This window comes from Prunus persica, chromosome G3 (assembly GCF_000346465.2).
Source record: "Prunus persica cultivar Lovell chromosome G3, Prunus_persica_NCBIv2, whole genome shotgun sequence".
NCBI lineage: Eukaryota > Viridiplantae > Streptophyta > Magnoliopsida > Rosales > Rosaceae > Prunus > Prunus persica.
The window spans coordinates 1,049,166-1,068,754 of NC_034011.1; the positions used below are offsets into that span (position 1 = coordinate 1,049,166).

The 19,589-nt window shown below is 38.3% G+C and overlaps 3 protein-coding genes across 5 annotated transcripts; 1 reads left to right on the forward strand and 2 right to left on the reverse strand.

Annotated features, from left to right (window-relative positions):
• Positions 1-1,788, forward strand: LOC18783333. The gene has a single exon (XM_007215500.2). The coding sequence runs from the start codon at positions 308-310 to the stop codon at positions 1,415-1,417; it is 1,110 nt and encodes a 369-aa protein (XP_007215562.1). The 5' UTR covers positions 1-307; the 3' UTR covers positions 1,418-1,788.
• On the reverse strand, positions 4,747-7,756 carry LOC18782248 (expansin-A13). Of its 2 annotated transcripts, XR_002270936.1 has the most exons (3): positions 7,079-7,756; positions 4,996-5,744; positions 4,747-4,935 (listed from the first exon to the last, which is right to left on the reverse strand). XR_002270936.1 is itself a non-coding variant. In XM_007215760.2 (2 exons), exons 1-2 carry the CDS (start codon positions 7,567-7,569, stop codon positions 5,438-5,440), a joined length of 798 nt encoding a protein of 265 aa, XP_007215822.1. In that variant the 5' UTR covers positions 7,570-7,756; the 3' UTR covers positions 4,747-5,437. The 2 variants fall into 2 exon arrangements, 1 of the variants encoding a protein (XP_007215822.1); XM_007215760.2 differs by having other exon boundaries at positions 4,747-5,744.
• LOC18782484 (protein REVEILLE 1) lies at positions 12,247-15,702 on the reverse strand. 2 transcript variants are annotated; one of them, XM_020559167.1, is made up of 6 exons: positions 15,017-15,702; positions 14,524-14,643; positions 14,302-14,413; positions 14,081-14,142; positions 13,497-13,910; positions 12,247-13,401 (listed from the first exon to the last, which is right to left on the reverse strand). In XM_020559167.1, exons 1-6 carry the CDS (start codon positions 15,059-15,061, stop codon positions 12,664-12,666), a joined length of 1,491 nt encoding a protein of 496 aa, XP_020414756.1. In that variant the 5' UTR covers positions 15,062-15,702; the 3' UTR covers positions 12,247-12,663. The 2 variants fall into 2 exon arrangements, with proteins under 2 accessions (XP_020414756.1, XP_020414758.1); XM_020559169.1 differs by having other exon boundaries at positions 15,059-15,701.

Here is a 19,589-nt window from a genome sequence, read left to right on the forward strand (position 1 = left end):
TGAGGAGCCAAATTGTCTGCTATTCGACCCCTTCGCTCCCGAAATCTCATCCCACAGAAAACACACAACACGCACTCTTCTCCTTCTTCCTCTTTGGTGGTTGTTGGCTGTGACGTTCCTTTCAGAGTCGGTCAAATAATAAGACAGGGCAATTCATTTTTTACAGAGTAAATGGAAGATTGATTCACAAGGCATCGAAAATTCAAAATCCTGTTGGTCAGATCAAATCAGAAGCTTGAGAATAGAAAGAAATACAAATTAGAAAGATTGGTTTGATGAGAAAAATAGCGAGGAAAATAATCGTAATATGATCGGAGCAGTGCAATTGGGGGTGTTGGCTGCTTGCGTGGTGGTTTTGGTTCCGATGGGCATGGCCGGTTATCATCTCAGCCGCAACAAAATGCTCTTCTTCAGCGGCGCTCTCTTCATCACTCTTGCCATTGGCGTCCACCTCACCCCTTACTTCCCTTCCGTCAACGACTTCGTCACCACCGTCTCCTCCGTCGTCGTTTTCGAGAACCGCCGTGAGTCCTGCCTCTCCCACCTCCACGACGTCGTTTGGGAGGTCACCCCCTCCCCCAATTTCAACCCCCTCGACAACAACACCGTCAATTACGACAAGTCGTGGGCTTGGACTTCTTCCTCTACCGTTTCTGCATGCGGGTTTCAGAAACTAGGGCGTTTTGACGCCTCTGATCTGCTCAACGGATCCTGGGTTGTGGTGGCTGGTGACTCTCAAGCCAGGCTTGTGGCGCTTTCGTTGTTGAGTCTGGTTTTGGATTCTGGGCCTCTGGAGAAGGTTAATAGAGATCTGTTTAAGAGGCACAGTGATTATCAGATTGTGGTGGGTGAGATTGGGATGCGATTGGATTTCATCTGGGCTCCTTACACTGTCAATTTGACCAATCTGGTCAACGGTTTCAAGCGAAATCGCAACTACCCAGATGTGTTGGTGATGGGTTCTGGGCTCTGGCACATGCTTCACTACACCAACGCATCAGATTTTGGTGTTCAATTACAATCACTAAGGAGTGCTTCTGTGTCTTTGTTGCCATTTTCGCCAGATACCGGCTCCGACAGGCCGGTAACCAGCTCGGGCTCGGTCTCTGTTTCGGCCCGATCGCCCCACTTGTTTTGGATTGGCATGCCCACGTTGATAAACTCGATGTTGAATACAGAGGAGAAGAGGGAGAAGATGACTGATGCAATGCGTGGTGAGTATGATAAGGAGCTTCACAATAGTAAGATTTTGCGCAAAGCCGGTGGTCCCCTGTTGTTGCTGGACATTGAGTCCTTGAGTTGGAATTGCGGGGTTCGATGCACGGTTGATGGGATGCATTATGATATGCCTGTCTATGAAGCTGCACTTCATATCATGCTACATGCATTGCTCATCGAATCTCATCAGAAGCTTTGATTTGATTCTTTTGTTCTCTGTTTTCTCTTGGTGTAATGTTCTGCTCTGGCTCGGTGGTTCGATTTCATACAGTGAGAGCTTTTGATTCTTGTGAGAGGTTGGTTGGTTTCTCTTCCACCTCCTCTTATCTTGCATCTACGGTTTCTGCCAGGTTTTCTCTCTTGGCCTCGGATTAACTCAGTATAGTTTATGTGAGATAGTAATTGAGATTGAAATTCATTTGTATCTGCTTTGCATTTATTTGAATATTGAATATACTTACATCCACTTGTATCATGTAGTCTATACTCGGACAATTCACATCTAATGTTGAAGTGAAACAATTCAAAAAGATCTACCTGGATATGAAATACATGTCCTTTTTTCCATTCCGCCTTGTTGTAGATTACAGCAGACATGGAAGTTTTTGTTGATTCACTTCTGTTGTGCCTTTAGTGTTGTCTTTAAGTCTGGAGTGAGTTTTGTGGTTGTGCAGCATATTTTGAAGTAATACTTATGAACTTATGACAATGCACATGAAGCTTGCAGCTTCTATTTGTTTGCAAGGTTTATGGACTTGGCATTCATAAAAGTACTGCACTCTTTAGGAAAAGTTATTAAAGATGACAGAAATTATATTACCATAAGGAAATTTTAAGAGATAGCTTAACAGTTATAATATTGCTTTGTATAGAACACTAGTGACACCTCCCAAAATATTACAACATGACTGAGCTAGCTGTGTTTGGAATCAAATTGCTTGCCTCCAGGTAAGACTGTATGCTTGGAACTTATATATTATTGGACAGCAAAACCTCAGTCATACCTGTCTCTCTTTTTGGGTTGTATTGCAGCTGCACAGTGTTTTTTAATGGTTTTGTTGTGGTGTATGACCAGTGTTTAATATCTTTTATTTAGTCTCTATTGTAATGCAAAACCTAGAACTCATAGTTGTTAATATCTTTTTAGCATTACTCTTTTATGCCTATATTGTGATGGAAACCTGAAAGTAGAGTTGGTTGGGAGTACGAAAGACATAGAGGCCTAAGGTCATTACAGAACTCTATGTCTAGCAAGTATATGCTTCTCTCCAGGATTGTGTGGTGCAGTATAACCCTAGGTGTGATGCAAGGTCTAGGAGCGACTCCTAGAAACTTACTAGTGTGGTGCTAGTAGTTTCTACGTTTTCTCGTAGTTTTTTCCTTAAATTTCCGTGTTGTTCTTACTCTAAAACAATTGGCACCAAACATAATTCCCAAATTCAACAAACAGTAGGAATCTCAATTTACTTTTTATTAGTTAGATAATGCAAATGGCTCTTTCACTTCAACTTGAGATTCGAGGTTGTTGGGGTGGACACACACTCTAGTTATTTTATGAAGAATTGAGAAGTTGTCCTATGTTGATGATATTATACCGGATGAATCTAGAAGGGATAGAATGAAGCATACACCAAGCCTCTTTCCAACTATACTATAAGCAAATATTTTTATTGGATAATATGGCAACAATATTGGAACTGACTACCCAATAATTAGAGAGAAAGCTATCAAGTGCTGAATATGATGGTCAAATCTTGGTGGTGCATCATGCATGTGAGGTAGATGTTATATATTGGTAAATTTTGGTTAATGGCTTAAGATAGGAGTAGTTTACGGTTTAGGGGCTGGAATTAAGATTTGAAATTATAGGTTAAAGCAGGAATTTCTACAGCACAGAAAAACAGGGTTCTATGGCACTTTTGGAGGACTCTTGAAGGGCAATGATTGTGGAGAATAGTTGGCTTAGGATTTTATTGGGTAAGAAAATGGAAAAAGAAATTAGGGTTAAAGAAATTAGAAAATAAAGGTTTTTCAGGACTGTTGTGTGGGTGCGGACAATGCACGAGAGAGAGAGAGAGAGAGAGAGAGAGAGAGAGAGAGAGAGAGAGAGAGAGAGAGTAAAATTTTCATGAAGTTGAAACAAAACAGAGTATAACATCATGATGAATTTGTTACCATATGCATCCATATATACAAAATATTATCATTTTCATCCCATTTTTAGATTGTTCTAAACAGATTCATATATACCATGCGCAAACTGAGAGAGTATAAAATTTTCATGAAGTTGAAACAAAACAGAGTATAACATCATGATGAATTTGTTACCATATGCATCCATATATACAAAATATTATCATTTTCATCCCATTTTTGGATTGTTCTAAACAGATTCATATATACCATTTGCAAACTGCAAAAGATTCTCATTTTTTTAAGGATCATCATCAATATTGTATTTTTGGGATGGCGAAAAAGTAAATTTTAGAACCAGCATTGAACTTACTTCAACTCTCAATAATACAAACACAATAGGTATTGTAAGTACTTTGCTGAGTATACCTTTTAGGTGCATCCTCTGTCCTTTATCTCTGGTTCTGTCAGTGATTTGGAAAAGAAATCTCGGGTGTCAAATTATTATTTTACAGCTTGGGTTCTGGTTATGATGCAACTGAGAGATTTGGAAACAGCGATCTTTGTGGTTGTCTGGAAACAAGGTCACATGATGCTTATGTGATGTTTGCTCATCACTTGATATATACATCAATTGTAGGACTAACATAATAGAGTGGGGTGGTTTCTTTATGGAAACACTTAGCAGGGTCCTTATAATTATATTCTTCTCGGTTGAATTATGTCCTTGTCATGCAACCAATTATGGTAATGTGATGATTTTTCTGATACTGATACAGTGATACTTAAGGTTGAATTCAAATCCATGTCCTTTCACTTTTTGGCTTTTAGGATTGGAATTTATGCTTAGAATGGGGAGACGTGTTTGGAACTTAGGTGAGTGGAATGAGTGAAGAAGCCTTTCTAAAGAAAATGTATGGTGTGAACGGTTGGAGCTGAGGTGGGGAGTGGTAGGGCAATTTTCCACGTCCCTTGCACGAAGTGCTATCACTCATGGCAGGTCGTTTCATTAGATTAAAGATGGAGGTATCATGTTCTAATAAGATCTCTAAGGTTTTGATTCTGAACTTTGCTAGTGGGTGTATTGCGAAGAGTCCGAGAATTGAGACCATAGGGACGAAAGAGGAAAATCCGATAAACTATAGGGAGACGGAAAGGGACTTTGTGCCTTTATTTAATGATGTTGTCCTCTCTGCAATCTGAAGAGTTTTGATATGAAGTGATTTTCATAATTCATTCGTTTATAAAAGTATAAAATCCTTCCAAGTGGGTGACAGCAACTTCAATCTAAAGGTCCATTTAGACGGATTGGAAATGAGGAATTTGAATTTGAGTTCCCACTGTAGATTGTTTAATCGAACTTTTGAAAAATCAATGTATCAATCAAACGCTAGATAAGGGTAAAATATGTATTAAGATTTTAATGGTAAAATTTTGGAGATGACAAGTCTTGTTCTTTTCTTTCTTTTTTCCAAATGGTAGCTTAGGCTGCCCCCTTAATGAACAGCAAACACTTTCCCAAACATGCCTAACAAAACTACATGAAGCTCAAAGAAAGTTCTACAAGAAGTTTGATATCATGACCTACGAATGCAAGAAGTTTGATATCATGACCTACGAATGCAAGAAGTTTGATATCACGACCTACGAATTCAATCGAGGAAACCACCATCTTCAGAACCAAAACCAAGCAATTTATCAGCAGTTACGAATCAGACTTAAAAGCCCCGCCAGCACACTGCCATAATCAGAGCACCAATGTTCATCAATGAATATCCAAGCCCCTATAACACTTCACTTTCGCCAAGCCCCTACCTGGTCTCACCTAAGGAATTACACCGCACTGCACACAACTAGGATTATTCTGCAGCATGTGCTGAGCATCAGCATACTCCTCAACCTTACACCTCAAGCATCCAAGTTCACTTTCTGGTGCCTTTTAATAACTAAGCTTTGATATATATATCTTTGTACAACAATATAATCCGCAATCTAACTAATTCTCCACTGAGAGAAAACTAGAATAAATATGACAAAGGAAGATTAGGAAAATGGTTCCCTTAACGCTATTTAGTCAAAATGGTGCTCACAGAAACTGCTTCCCTTCAAATGTCTGTCCAAAGTTCCAAGCCTTGGGAGCTACGTTGTAAGATGTAACTGTGAGCCCATCGCTGCTAGTGACCTCGAAAGAAAGAGGTTGGTTTTTTAGATCAGCACTGACATGCCAGTTTTGGCCCCAATTTCGTCCCATTGGAAGCCAACCGGTTCTTGAACCTTTGATCTTCACAGAAACTATGTCTCCGACACCAGCGACATTGGTGATCAGCACTGAGATAAAGATATTAGAACCATCTATGGTGAAACGAATTCCTCCTTCCTTTCTACACTTGATCCTGTTTCAAACAGATTTAACAAGAATAACAGATCTCAGGATGAGAGAAGGCATTTGTCTGTTGTTAAGCATGCTTTAGGCTAATATTATATAAATGGGGGATGACATTGACAGCTCAGAGATTTGAGTATATATGCCAAGTATCACAACTGGAAGTGCTGATTCAACCATGCACAAAAAAAAAACACGGGTTTTGTCATAAAATGAACATCACACAGAATTTTAGACTCCTAGGCCTTGTTTCTTAGGGAGGACTGGACTAGACTAGCAAAATGCCTACATTTCATGTGTATTTAAGGCATAATATGGATATTGTCGTCTAATTTGGAGGATGAAGGAGGATTGTTCATAAGAGGTTGATGACTAAAACTTATCCCTCTAATCCCACCATTTTCAAAAGGATTGGGGGGACAAGTTTTAGTCATCAACCTCTTATAGATAGTCCCCATTATTCCTCCAAGTTAAACAACATATCCATATTATGCCTTGAATGCACGTGAGAAGTAGGCATTTTGCTAGTCTAGTCTACTCTAGTCCTCCCTATCATATGTGTTCCCAACTGTAGACGTCAAGTGGAACGAGTTATTCCAGAACTTAAATACAGAGTTAAGCTAAGTTTACAACTTGGTAAAGTGTTCTTTAGACTTGCACAAATCTTATTTTTCAAGATTTCTTCTTGTCTTCTCTTTTTTAGAACAAATCCAAAAATGGACCTTTCAATTCCGCATTCTAGTATTTGCATGGTTCAAATAAATGAGACTCGTCTTGACAGTATTTCCTCATTTTTCTGCAACTAGCAGCCTATTTGAGTCATGTGAGGTAAGATGCCTCATTGGTGCCAAAGGTGAGAGAGATCCAAATACATTCCCATGTACCCAAATGCCACAAAATCCTGGACCAGTGTGTGTGTGAAGTTGTTCTATCAGAGTTGCCTCAGCAAACCTTCTTTGTCATCTTTCTATTCCACGAAGATTCTTACTCTGATTAAGACCCCTTATTCATCTTCGTATCTCATTAGGGTTCGTATTCGATTACAACTACCTCGGCATCCTATATAGGCCATTAGGGTTTGATCTGCTACCCGATTTGCCTCTCTAAAACTTGCTGTTGAATCCAAAAGTTACCATTTTCAGCTTCACTCGCCTCATATTTGCTTTTTTCTCATAATAAATTCACATTTAAGAAAATGTGATGCCAAAGTCCCGTTTTTATTTTTTATTTTCCGGAATTTATTAGTTTTGGTCCCAAATCTAAAACTAAGAAAGAGTAAAGTTGAAGGCAACAAAATTGGAAGCCCCAAAAACCAATTAATAAGCAAATAATAACCAACTTTACCTGCGATACTGGACGGGCATATTGCCAGCTTTCCAAATGGCGATCTTCTCGAAGGCCTCGATGGGGAGCACCAGGTGCTTGTTGGGAGGGTTGCAGTGGCCCCCACCGTCGGCGGTGAAGCCGTAGTTAGGGGCGCAGAAGTTGGTGGCGGTGACGATGATGGAGGTGCCCGGAATGCACCAGCGCATGTCATCGACGCAGCGGAGCACGAAGCACGCGCCGCAGATCTGGCCGCGCTCGAACAGAGGCTCGCTCAGCCCCACCGTTGCCATGCCGTAGCCGGCCTTCACCAAATCTCCGTAGCCGCAGGCGCCGCCGACGGCGTCGCGGGGGTCCGAAGCGGCGTAGTAGGTGGCGCGTGCGGACTGCCAGTCGTAGATGGAGAGTGAGGTGGTGGTAGTGACGGAGGATGAAGGCAAGTGGGAGAGGGCTGTGGAGGCTAGAAATGTGAGGAGGAGGAGCGGCAGCAGCAGCTGCAGAGTTGGTGACATTTCTTGATGTGGTCCTTCTTGTTTTTGTTTTATGTTTGTCTTGGTGTTCTTAATTTGCTTTCTTCTTACCAGGAGGTAGAGTGAGTGAGTGAGTGAGTGAGCGAGTAAAGCGAACGATGGAGGAGAGAAAGAGCCACAGTGACAAAGATGCTAATAAATGAAGTAATAGACGGAAGTCTCGAGTGAGTGTAATGTTTTTTGCTTTTCACCTCGTGGGACGCTGTCACTCGCGTTGGGGCTCACACCATACCATTAGTTTTGTCATTTTTTAAAGAGATATTTAGTGATATACCCATTTCTAGCACTAATATTATAAATAAACCCTACACAATTGAATTTCTATAAACAAACCCAAAAAAAACTCAAAAGATGATAGCTGGCCTTATTGAATTTAATATTGATTATTAAATTACTTTGATGCCCTATTGAGTGTTTTGGGTATTTTTATGAGATTTTGGGGTTGGGCTTGTTTTAAGAAATTGATGGTAGTTTTGTAATTTATAAGAAGTTAAAAGCTTTTTTGTTATGTTGTAAATGGGTTTTGGGTGTGTTTCTAAAGTCTATTTCATATAGGGTATTTTTATAATTTGGGCCCCCATATTGGGTATAATAGTGAATTCCCCTTTTTTAAAAGTCCTTTTCACCTATGGTTTTTTATTATATATAAATACGAAAGAAGAGAATCACCGTTATTTTGCTTATTGAATTTAGGAAATAAGATGCAAGGATAAGTATTCTTAATCACTTGAGTTATTTTGTGAAAATAATTGTTACTTGAAGCTCCTAAATTGTCACTATTTAAAGGGATTTGAGAATTAGCAAGAGAATATGGCCCTAAGTTGTCACACCAACGTATGCGATACACAACAAATATTATATTGCAAACCATATAATCCTTTTTACTCACTGTGAAGAAAGAAAAAAGTAAGATGTTTGTAGATTAAGTAGTTAACATCATTGATAGGAGAAAAAACTTTAGCCGTTTTCTCTCTCTCTATAAGTCTCAAAGGAAAAATTCATAGAGGGGGAGGAGAAAGAAGCATCAATGCTCCTTCTCCCGATCCTGTCTTCTCGACTTTTTCTTTTGGGTTAGTGAATAAGTTCATTAGGGCGTTTTGAATAAAAAACCCTTTGTGGTGATTTCTTCTGAGTCATGCTCATATTGAAGTTCCCAATCACTCCTTTTAGGCTATGTTCTCAATCACATCATTCTCCCAAAATCCGATCCCTAATACTGCTCATGCTCTCTTTTAGTTCTACATTGTCTTTGACGAATATTGCTACAAATCACCCTATTGTTCTTTAGCAGGGTTGTTGTTTTCGTTTATTTGTTTGCTATTATGTGCATGTTGATCGATGGAAATTATATTTTTCCTAGATCCATTACGAATGTGGTGGTGGGTGTGGCCATGAAGACGTTTCTTTAGGTGATGGTGGTGGTAGTAGGGTTCATTTAAGTCATATTTGATCTTTTTTTTATTGTACTGTTCAAGTTTATCTTTGATATTAAATAAATAAATAAGTGATTAACATCGTTTATCCCTACACCTTGGGAATTGTTTATATTTGATTGCTATAAAAAAATTAGAAATACAAAAAAACGTGTAGGGAGAGGAAAAATGTAGCCAAGAGCTGCTGCCACTTAAGTAGGCTAGAAACCCAAGAGCCAATTTTTGTTCATTCTTTTCCGAAGCCCAAAGTACAATGTTTAACCATTAAGCATACTGGAAGGCTATAATGCGGGGGAAGTTATAAGAGGTTCACTTTATAGCCATCAGATTAATCAAAGGGCTATGGACAGTTGAGATAAAGTTTTACAATCGGGTAGGTGAGGAACATAAACCCGAATTTAATACCCAGCAAGTTTGAAGTTCGTCAAAAAAACAAAAAAAAAAAAAGAAAAAAAAAAGCAAGTTTGAAGTTTGAACAAAAAAAAACTCATAGCTCTAATAACCGAAACCCATATCTCTGAGAAACCGCTAAGCTCTGAGAAACCCGTAACTTTGAACAAACAATGGTTGAAGGCAACTCCGCTCTCTAAACCCTAAAAAAGTATTTACTTTGAGTGGAAATGGCAAAGGCTTGGATTCTGAAACCGTGAAAGGGCGAAGCAGTGGAAAGGGAAGGAGCAAAGTCGTATTCGTTGGAAGTGATAGGTTCCATTTGTGGAGCAAACCCACACAGACACCCTGCGATTGTTCAAGAACCAGCATTTGGTAAGTAATTTATGGAATTTGAGTTTAGGATTAGAGTAACGGTTTTCCCCAATTTGTACCATCAATGGTGTTGGATTTGGCATTTCTTGTTTGTGCTTCACTTGCATGTTAGTTTTTGCTTGGGTATATGTAAAAAAATTCGAATGAAAATCATGTCAATAACATGTCAATAATGAAAGGAATAAGATAATGGTGCTGTTGAATTGGAAGAGGCCCTCGAAACCTTCCACATTTGAAGCAGTATTGTTTGTACCATATCTGACCCCCCCCCCCACTCGCATCATGACACATGGAAGGTGAACGAGGCTGAAACCAACTTGACGAGCCACGTCGAATGGACAATTGGCATACACCACCGATTCATACATAGTCGTCAAGTCGGTAAGAGCTATCGACCGACTCACCCGTACCAACCTTCGGCACACAATGTCGAACGACCAGTCAGCACATCCAGCCGATTCTGACAGATAACCTTAGAACTCCCACCAGAACTTGTCAAGAAACGTGTTGACTGTTGAAGACACTCCCACGAGTCCCACTTTGAAACTAAGTACTAAGAGCACCCAAAATGTTCTCTATAAATAGAGCCTCTTGGCCCAGCCAGGAGGTAAGACGATTTACTTGACTTGTGTTTCCACATTGTCAATAGAATTGCTCTTAGTCACTGACTTTGGCATCGAAGGGTCTTCGGTCGACCACACCGGTATCCTAGGCCTCATCTGCCGTTTTTTCACTCTTCAGGCCGAATCCAGTATCACACCTCGAGGAAAGGCACCACGGTCCGAATGCACCTCGGGTCCAAGCCATCCACATCACCTGTAAGTTAGCCTTATATCTATCTGTTTAGTTTTAGCGTGAACAAGTGCAGAGTGCATATTATCTCTCTGGCGCTAGAATATATATTTTACAACCACAATCTTAGCCTTGCAATCGCATCTACTTATCCCCCGCTGTCTTTTTCTCATCCGAGTTTCATCTTTCCTATATGCACCTTGTTTGCAACATACAAATTCTTTCCTCAGAATCTCTTCATTACTTTTTCCCCTAAAGCTGGAATGATGTCGAATACCAAAATCAGCCAAGAATGCTTATTTACTATAGAAATCATAAACGAGGTCAAGCAAGTCGAACTCCATCCCAACTGCTGGTGTATCCTCATTTCTTACTTCAGGTATGTAAACCGTCCCATTAGCTATTACACAATCATCACTCTTCTCTAAGGCCTCAGACATTTTACCCATATATATTATTGAACTGCTTTTATATTACTGCATAGCAAACATTAGTTCATTAATCAAACATTACTGCATTGCAAACATTAGTGCATAGCAGTGCATTCCAATTATACAAAACATTAGCCAAATTGACAGAAAAGACACAAAGCCTAACTTGTTGGATTCCGATTACACGAAACACAAGCAAAATTTAATAACAGTTACATCATCTATTGTGAAATAATATGGAAAAAAGAACAAGTCAGAACCAACATGTTCAACTAAGAACACAAATGCAATTCAAACCAGCAACTACAGAACTTCACCCAATATCATCTTCAAATGCTTACTCCTAATGCGCATTAAGCCTAAGTTTAGAATCTTTTACCCAAGCTGTTAAATTTCATAATTTCCCACAATTACCAAAAAATAATCAACTAAATATATTGAATATTCATAAGGAAATGACACATTATTGATCGCAGAAATGACGAATTTCCCACCTTCACCAAAAACAAACCAAACCCAATAAAATCAATCCATCAAGAGCGAATTTACCTCTCAAAGTCAGTCAACTTGAGAGATTGTGGTGGACATTAGAGAAGACTCTTTGGTAATGGAGACTCCATCTCCACCACAATCGAGGAACAACTATTGCTGCAGCGTCTAGCTACAAAAAGAGAGATGTTACTTTCCTTTCTTCCGGGATCTTGTCTGCTAAACGAAAAAGAGAGGGGGTTTTCACTTGAGCCATAGGATCAAAACAGGGCAATAGCTAGATAAAAGCCATTAATCGTCATACCAAGGATACCATAGATAACAGGCCTCCCGAGGAGCTGATGACAATGAAGCGACTATAGAGTTTTTGGATCTTTGTAATTGTGGGTTTGCATTAGATTGAAAGAAAGATGACTGAGGTTCTAAGTTTTTTAGAAAGAGGGAAAGATCTTCAACTGAAGTTGGGTTTCCAACGGGTAATGTCAACCCGGTTCTACAATGCACCCTCCTTTAAAAACTCACCGTTGGATTTCATCCGATAGCTCTTAGATACCCCACAAAGACACCCCTTATAACTTACCATGCACTATAGCCTCTCCCACGGACTGAAAGGTCATATACATCATCGTCAAAGTCCAACTTAGGCTCTTGACCCCAAAAAAAGGTCCAACTTAGGCTTGTCCTAACAAAGCATAAGATAGTTGTTTATTACGTTTTGCTCTCTTCCTTCACTCTCTGCAAAGAAACTATGCTCAATACTCAATAGTTAACACTTTATTCGAAGAATATTTCTCTTCAACTCATAAATGTTAACACTGAGACCATATGAAATTCATAGTTACGAAGAAGGAAAAAGAATGGAAAGTAATACAAAAGCTAGTACTACCAAATGCTGGTTGTAAAAGCAAAACAAGGAGATACGAAACACACAAGAAATGGCTAGCTTGCCTTTACACAGTTAAGAGGTCAAAACCAGAACTACCATAATAGAATCTGCAAGGCCACAGAAATGCTACTACTGTTTTTCCCATTTTGAGTCATCCACCAGCAGCTGAAACTGATCACATCTTAAACTAAAAGGTACCGGAAACAAGTTCCTTGTTCTGTGAAAAAAGACCTCTTGACTAACATAGAAAGATTCTACGACAAACCTCAATAGCAGGACACTACAAGGAAAGGTCGACTCTTTTCCCATCCCTGTCTTCACTTGCTATTGTAGAGGTGTCTCTCTCAGCCAAACATCTTTTATACGGTACAAATCCTTTTCTACACTTTCCAGGGCTAGGGCTTGCTCTTAATTCAGAGAAGGCTGAGTTTGCACTTGCCTTAAATTGGAGAACCGAATTTGGCTCTTGTTCTTTACCCTCAGTCTCAATACCTAGACATTTGTCACCGTTTTCCTCATCGTTGACTGATCCAGCATCTGAACCAGTCCAAGACCCTTCCTTCTCAACTTCCTTAGGATCTCCAAGATTACCATCAAAATGTTCTTTTACTGCTTGTGGCTTATGGAATGGAATAAAAGGAAATGGCAATTTTGGACATAAGGTCCACCATGGTACAGGATAAGCAGAACCAGGTTCTACCAGATTTGAGTTCTGATTCTGAAATTGCATAAAATACATGCCTGGATGTACTCCATAGGGAAAATTATCCCAAACATGTTCCACACTCCCAGATGCAGATTCTGTAGCTGTAAAGTTACATGGTGTTGATATCTGCACAGGTTTCTCCTCTTTCACATCAGAAGGCAGTGATTTAGAAGTTCCCAAGGTTGGAGAAGATGGTCTGTGGGAATCCGTGACCAATACAGTTCTTCCAAAGAGTTTAAGGCTTCGTGCGGATACCTCCTCAGATGAAACTCCGCTAGCATCAACATTATCCGTGGGAAATAACTCAAGCTTCTGGACATTTTCACCAAACACAACCAGTAGAGTATCAATATCACATAAAAGGCTCATAATAAATTGGACAGATATGCAAAAGGATAAGCATATACCATTGATAATTGCACGTTAGGAAGTGAACCATTTTCTGCTACAGCTGGTGATGTAGATCCACTTTCCTCCAGTGATGGGTTGGGGGGTTCAGACTGATTTAAGTCCACACCATGGACATCAGCAGCAGATGAAACAGGTGATAAACTACGACTGGGTGTATTTGAATCAGCAGAACCCAGTGTATCTGAGCCAATCACTGATAATACTGATGTTGGAGACTGGTTTTCTGGCTCCGAAACTGATAAATTTGGAGATGCAGACCTTGTTGGCCGCTCTACAATAAAGGTCTCTTTATTAACAGGGTGTACAAGTTTTCGGGGATAAGGACGCATTGGCTTCCGTTTTGGTCGAGGAGGAGGGATGTCAATGGGCTCTTCCGAGATTTCATTGCTGCCATTCGAGTCACGAGCAACCTACGACAAAGACAAACTTGAGGAGTCAGAGAGCAACATTAAGCAGGAAAGCAGCAACCCTTCAAGTATGGTTTGCATGCCTTGAGCCAATAAAGTTTAACTTACATTAATATATGGGATTATAGATACTATGAGAGGGAATGGGGGGTACTGGTATAAGAGCAGTAAACCTTAGAAAAGAACTTTTGAGCATGACTTCGAATCTGAACTGCAGTCTTGGTGCCAACATGCTCTGTCATTCAGACAGAATATTTTCAATGGACCGCAGATAGATGATAAGATTGTTAAGTAATATCTTAATGCATCTCCACCCAGCTTTCACAGCTGAGATACTCAACTCTAATCTCAACTAATTAATATATTGCCAGTGATACTTTTAATGCAAATATACCTTCTATCTTTCGCCAGGCTCGACCATACAGCTTTAAAGCTTCAAGGAATTTCTTATGCTCTTCCTCTGTCCATCTCTCTCTTTGTTTTGTGATTGTGTATGGTTTTCTCGCCTATTAAAACCAAGATAAGGCAAGTGAGTGAATGTTGAACAACAATTAATCATAATCTTAATGAAAACTAAAATAGAAAAATGGAAAAATAAAAATAAAAATTGAAAAACCTTGGGAGCAGAGTCATTTCCATTAGAGAATTGATCCTTCAACTGGAGCCCAGAGGCACTAAATGAAAACCCATTGTTTGCTGAGAGAACACTTTCTGAACGACTACCATCATATTGATCCTACATAACATAACCAAGAAACAACAATACAAGATCAAAAATGTTTCTTCTTCTTCAATCACCACCCAACACAAAAAAAATTTCCTAAGTTTTCAATATAATTAAATTAAATTAAATAAATAAACGGGGGGTTATTTTAATTTATCTACCCCTTCAAAGCACTGTCAGAAATTCTCTAAATTTAATTAAATCTCATAGAAATGAGAAGCATCCACAGTTAATTAAGAAAGTGTATATATAAAAATTGATAGCTGATATATTATAACATAAATGGAAATTTCAGCGATCCATCAATAATTTCACATAACCACTAAAACAGACTGTGCAAGTTATATTATAACATAAAACGTATAAAAAATTTGTGCATGCATACTTGAGCAGCAGCCATATCTGGAGAGAGCATTAATCCACCCACCATGCAAAGTTGACCTCTTCCTCGATTCTGTGAGATACGACACCGTTTTTCCTCACCCCTCTAGCAAGCAAAAACCAAAACAAACCCTTGTCTCTATCTTCCCCACACTCATTCAAAAAGAAAATACTCATAAATTTACACTCTTTCTGTTCAGACAGCTAATTCTATACGGCCTTGGGTCCATTTTATTTGTTCCCCAAACTCGACTTTCACAATCTAAAGCCAGGTTTTTGGTCAAACAGCTCCATTGCTTTTAGTTCACAGGACCTCAAAAATTGAAAACGATTTTTTGCTTTCAAGAAGAAAACAAGAACTGGGTTTCAGTTGGACAGAGGAAAGAGCAAAACCCAAGTGGATAAAACTGAACCAGAAGAAGGAGAAGGAAGGTAGAAGAAAGCAAAATAAGGAGAGAGAGAGAGAGAGAGAGGAGAGAGTTGAATTGTGTAGGGTTGTGTGTGTGATGAGAAAAAAGAAGAAGAAACCAGGTGGTGACACGTCAGCATCAGTCTTTGCTTCTTTTTTTTTTTGTTATTGATGAATTTTAATTTTGTTTTGGGAAACGGAACACTCGAGAATTCGATGGAATCTTGTGGCTCAGGACGACGGAGGCTCTTGACACGTGGCAGTCGCCTGTCTTGTCTCCTCCCCGCTTTTATGATATATAGAGTGACTTTTTTGGGTGCAAGAAATTCAGCCACCACGGGATAAATAGCCACGAGGGACAGGAGCTGTACTCGCAGCGAAATCATTACCATTATCGTAGTCGCGCTTTTCTGGCTCACACGTGCGCTTTCAGCCAAGTCATTTCTATCTCCATATCTTATTCATTATCCAGTGCAAGATTATTGGAAAAAACAATTTCGATTTTTTTTTTTCATCCATTAGTCCTTTTTGAAAAATTAAAGAAGTTTCAAGTCTTTTAACCCAAAAATAAAAATTAAATTTTAAAGCCTATTGTATTTCATCCAAATGTATTGACTTGTTGTAGTATTGTTATGCTGAAGAAGTTTTGAGAATGTGACGATTGTTTTACTTATATCTATTATTATTGCAATTTTATTTTTAAGAGTCAAAGTTTTAACCTTTAGATTGTATTTTATTGTCTTAGTAAGCTTATATTAAAATTTTATGAGATCCTAACAATGAAAATTCAAGTAAATGAGGCGAATCCGAAATATGATGCTTAAAGTGTTTCAACCACATTTTATGTATAAAAAAAAATTCAGTATATATGAGAAAAAACCATCACTTTTTTTATTAGATGAATTCATTTCTCACCATGTGTAAATTTGTTTTTCTCCTATTTCTATGTGTTGTACGCTTAATTGCTTAATTACTTTATTATTACCATTCTTAATTTTTTAAATTAAACTAATTGATCATGTGAATTATGAATTATTTTTGGACGGAAATTTTAATTAAGTTTAATACTCTAAATATAGATGCAAAAGTATCTATTCTTTCAATTAAGATTTCAATTACATATAAGTAAATTTAGGTTTTAGCCACACAAAAAACTTTTACTTTTGAAAAAAAACCAAAATTTTTCTTAGAATTCTTTAGGAAATTCAAAAATAATAAGAGCATTTTTATCCAATTTAGCTTCTTTTAAAAATATTTTCTTTCCATATGTCTAACTTTAGGAGTACCGACATTTGAAATATAGTTGAGATTCGATTTTATAAAATATTTAGTTCCAAAGTTGCTCAGCAAAAAGAAAAAGGGGAAAAAAAAAGTTTAGTCGTCTGAAATTGTGGGTAGCGAGTGCACTACTTCATCGCCTACACCAACAAGTGGAGGAGCAACCACTGTGTGGAGAAATAAAAAATAAATAAAAATAAAATAAAATAAGATAGTTAAAATAAAAACAAAATAAAAAAAGCTCCAAACGATATTTGTGGCCTGGAGAAAAGCTAAAAATATCTGCAGCCTATAAAATAGTGAGAGAGAGAGAAACCAACGGTAGGCGTAGGCCAAGAGTTGTGGATTACATTAAAAACCCAAATAGAGAAAGAAAAAAAAGAGAGAAAATGAGGTCGAGTTTGAGCTCAGGTGCACTTTCTCCTTCTGCGCTTTTCGCCACGTCATCGCCACTGACCGCCCCAGCCCACCTCCTCCGCCACGTGTGCAAGGGACCATGGATGGTTCGCGCAGCTGGACCCACGATTATAATAGTAAAAAGTTTCTGTCCACAAGTTTTGTAAGGGTATTTGGGTAAATTAAGCGCATTTGATAGAGCTGTTTTGCGCAGCACCAGGTGTCGAAGATCGTGGAAGCCTGCAGTCAACAATTCAACGAGAGGCTCAAGATCTTTGGCTTTAGATATTCGCTTTGTGGCTGAAACTGGTGACCCTTTTTTCTGGTTTTTTTAATATTTCTTTTCATATTGGCTTCCAGCTGACGTTTTCTCATTGGACATTGCTTCAGCTATCCATAATGCTTGCGTCATCATCCTCACCTATGACCAATATATCAGCTTTGGACAAAAATAATAAACCAATTTTAGTGGCAGAAGCATTATTTTTCTAGATTGGATGAAAGAGATGGGTTAAGATATAAGATTTGCTAAGCTTGTGGCTAAAATTAAAAGAAAAAAAGTTGCCATTGTGTTCCGACGTAATTGGATTTTTGTGCCACTTTTGAAAAACACTTTATGAGTTTAAATTACACTTCAAATTTTCTAGTCTGAGACTTGCAATAGTTTGGTTCATAGGTATAAAGAATTTACAAAGTATTCATAAAGTTAGGAACTTTATAGCTTTCTATGGCTTTCTATAGCTTGAAGAACTTAGACTCTATAAGGTACATGAGATCTTCAACAAACATATTAATGTAGAGATTACTTATACGAAAAGATTTGACCAAATAAGCAAAATTGACGAAGTTATCGAATTTTGGCACCTAATTGAAGTCCTAATGCTAGGGAAATCAAATTTGTAAACCAATTTAGGTCCTAAATAATGTGGTAGATCTATTTTAAATTCAAAAGTCGAGCATATTTTCGCTATGCTATGCTAGCTTCTTTGATTCAGAGCTAATTTCAAACTATAGGGTAGGGGCTAGCGTCAAATCAAAACTTGACTAATAGGGGCACGCTAGCCCAAGTTAGGGAGTTGCTTGCGCTTAGGGGGAGCTCAATAACGGGATCTTCTTTTTGCCTCTGTATTCACTGCTACTTCTTTTTAGCTCTTAGCTAGGGCAATACCCCTAAGAATACTCTCCCAAGTGCTCGTCTTTTTAACTTCTCCCTATAATTGTTGATTCTTTCTACTCCGTTCATTCCAAATTTGCCAATTTAGGTCCCAAATAATGTGGTAGATCAATTTTAATAAGGTGTCGTGCAGACTAAAAGTTGACCACACAGACCAAATTGCCCTTGGTTAATGGCATGAGAAGATGTGATACATCTTATCGCCCATTAATTATGAGTAGTGGGTATTATTGCTTATTACTGTCATATGTCTCTTCCTTTGTCGAGGTAATGGGAAGCGCGGGCTCTGCTTGAGCCCATGAGACATGGAAAGGCCCATTAAGACATTTTTGTCAAATAAAAACTCATGTGGAAGTTAGCCTAATATAACTTATCCTTTAGGTTGCACGCCTCTAAAAGATTAGCCCAAATCTTTGAGATCTCCCTAATAATTGCAACATCAATAATTAACGGGATCACCTATTTTGGGTAAATAGCTCACATATCCCAAGTTAAACGGCTAATTGACTTGACGTACACATTAACGAGTCGTCACACCTCTATCAACACTAACACATAGTTTATCACGGAGATTAATCAGCCTCCAAAAAGCTAAATATAAACCAATTTATGCCTCTTAATGAAGATAATTGTTCCTTGAACCAAGAAAAACTATTTTTCTCTTCATATAGTCGAACTAACTTAGACATCATAGTCTATTTGACTCACACCACACGTTTATGCCCAAATACTATGACTATCTTCTTTCTTAGTTTCATGGTGCCAAACACTGGCAGACCCAAGAATTTTTTAGCGGAGGTGCAATTTTGAAAAGTTAAAAACTTTGTGGATTGAACATTTAAGGTTTTTACCTAGATTGACCATAAGTCCCTTCATGCATTCATATCATACATGAAAAATTGTTTTATGTAAAAATATTGACTAAGTATGAAAAATGGTTTTTCGGAATAATCATTTTCTCAAGATAATTTTTGACGGCTTTTATTCCTTTCACATCAAATAAGAAAACTTGATTTTATGGGATTTTAGTATGAAGTATATATTGACTTAATGAGCTATCATTTTTAGCCTAAATCGTATTTTGCACTAAAACCGATTTTTGATATTTTGATTTGATGGGAATTTGATTTTCTAGTATTTTTATTTGAATCCAAATGGGGGGTACTTCCTTATTTACATTGTAAACTTAAGTAAATAGAGCAATATAAAAATAAGTGAAAGTAGAAAGACAAAGACATTTGGAAATAAGGTAATTTATATACCAGTTGAGCAAATGGGCAATTTGAAGCACCTACATTGGTTTTTTCGGCCAGAGAAGGT

Excerpts from the sequence above, each read along its gene's own strand:
- LOC18782484 (XM_020559167.1), bottom strand. The coding sequence starts at position 15,061 with ATGGTGGGTGGATTAATGCTCTCTCCAGATATGGCTGCTGCTCAA. Across the intron at positions 13,911-14,080 it reads CTCAAAAGTTCTTTTCTAAG|GTTGCTCGTGACTCGAATGG; the intron begins GTTTACTGCTCT and ends TCTTTGTCGTAG. Across the intron at positions 13,402-13,496 it reads CTAACGTGCAATTATCAATG|AAGCTTGAGTTATTTCCCAC; the intron begins GTATATGCTTAT and ends GAAAATGTCCAG.
- LOC18782248 (XM_007215760.2), bottom strand. The coding sequence starts at position 7,569 with ATGTCACCAACTCTGCAGCTGCTGCTGCCGCTCCTCCTCCTCACATTT. Across the intron at positions 5,745-7,078 it reads ATGCCCGTCCAGTATCGCAG|GATCAAGTGTAGAAAGGAAG; the intron begins GTAAAGTTGGTT and ends TGTTTGAAACAG.
- LOC18783333 (XM_007215500.2), top strand. The coding sequence starts at position 308 with ATGATCGGAGCAGTGCAATTGGGGGTGTTGGCTGCTTGCGTGGTGGTT.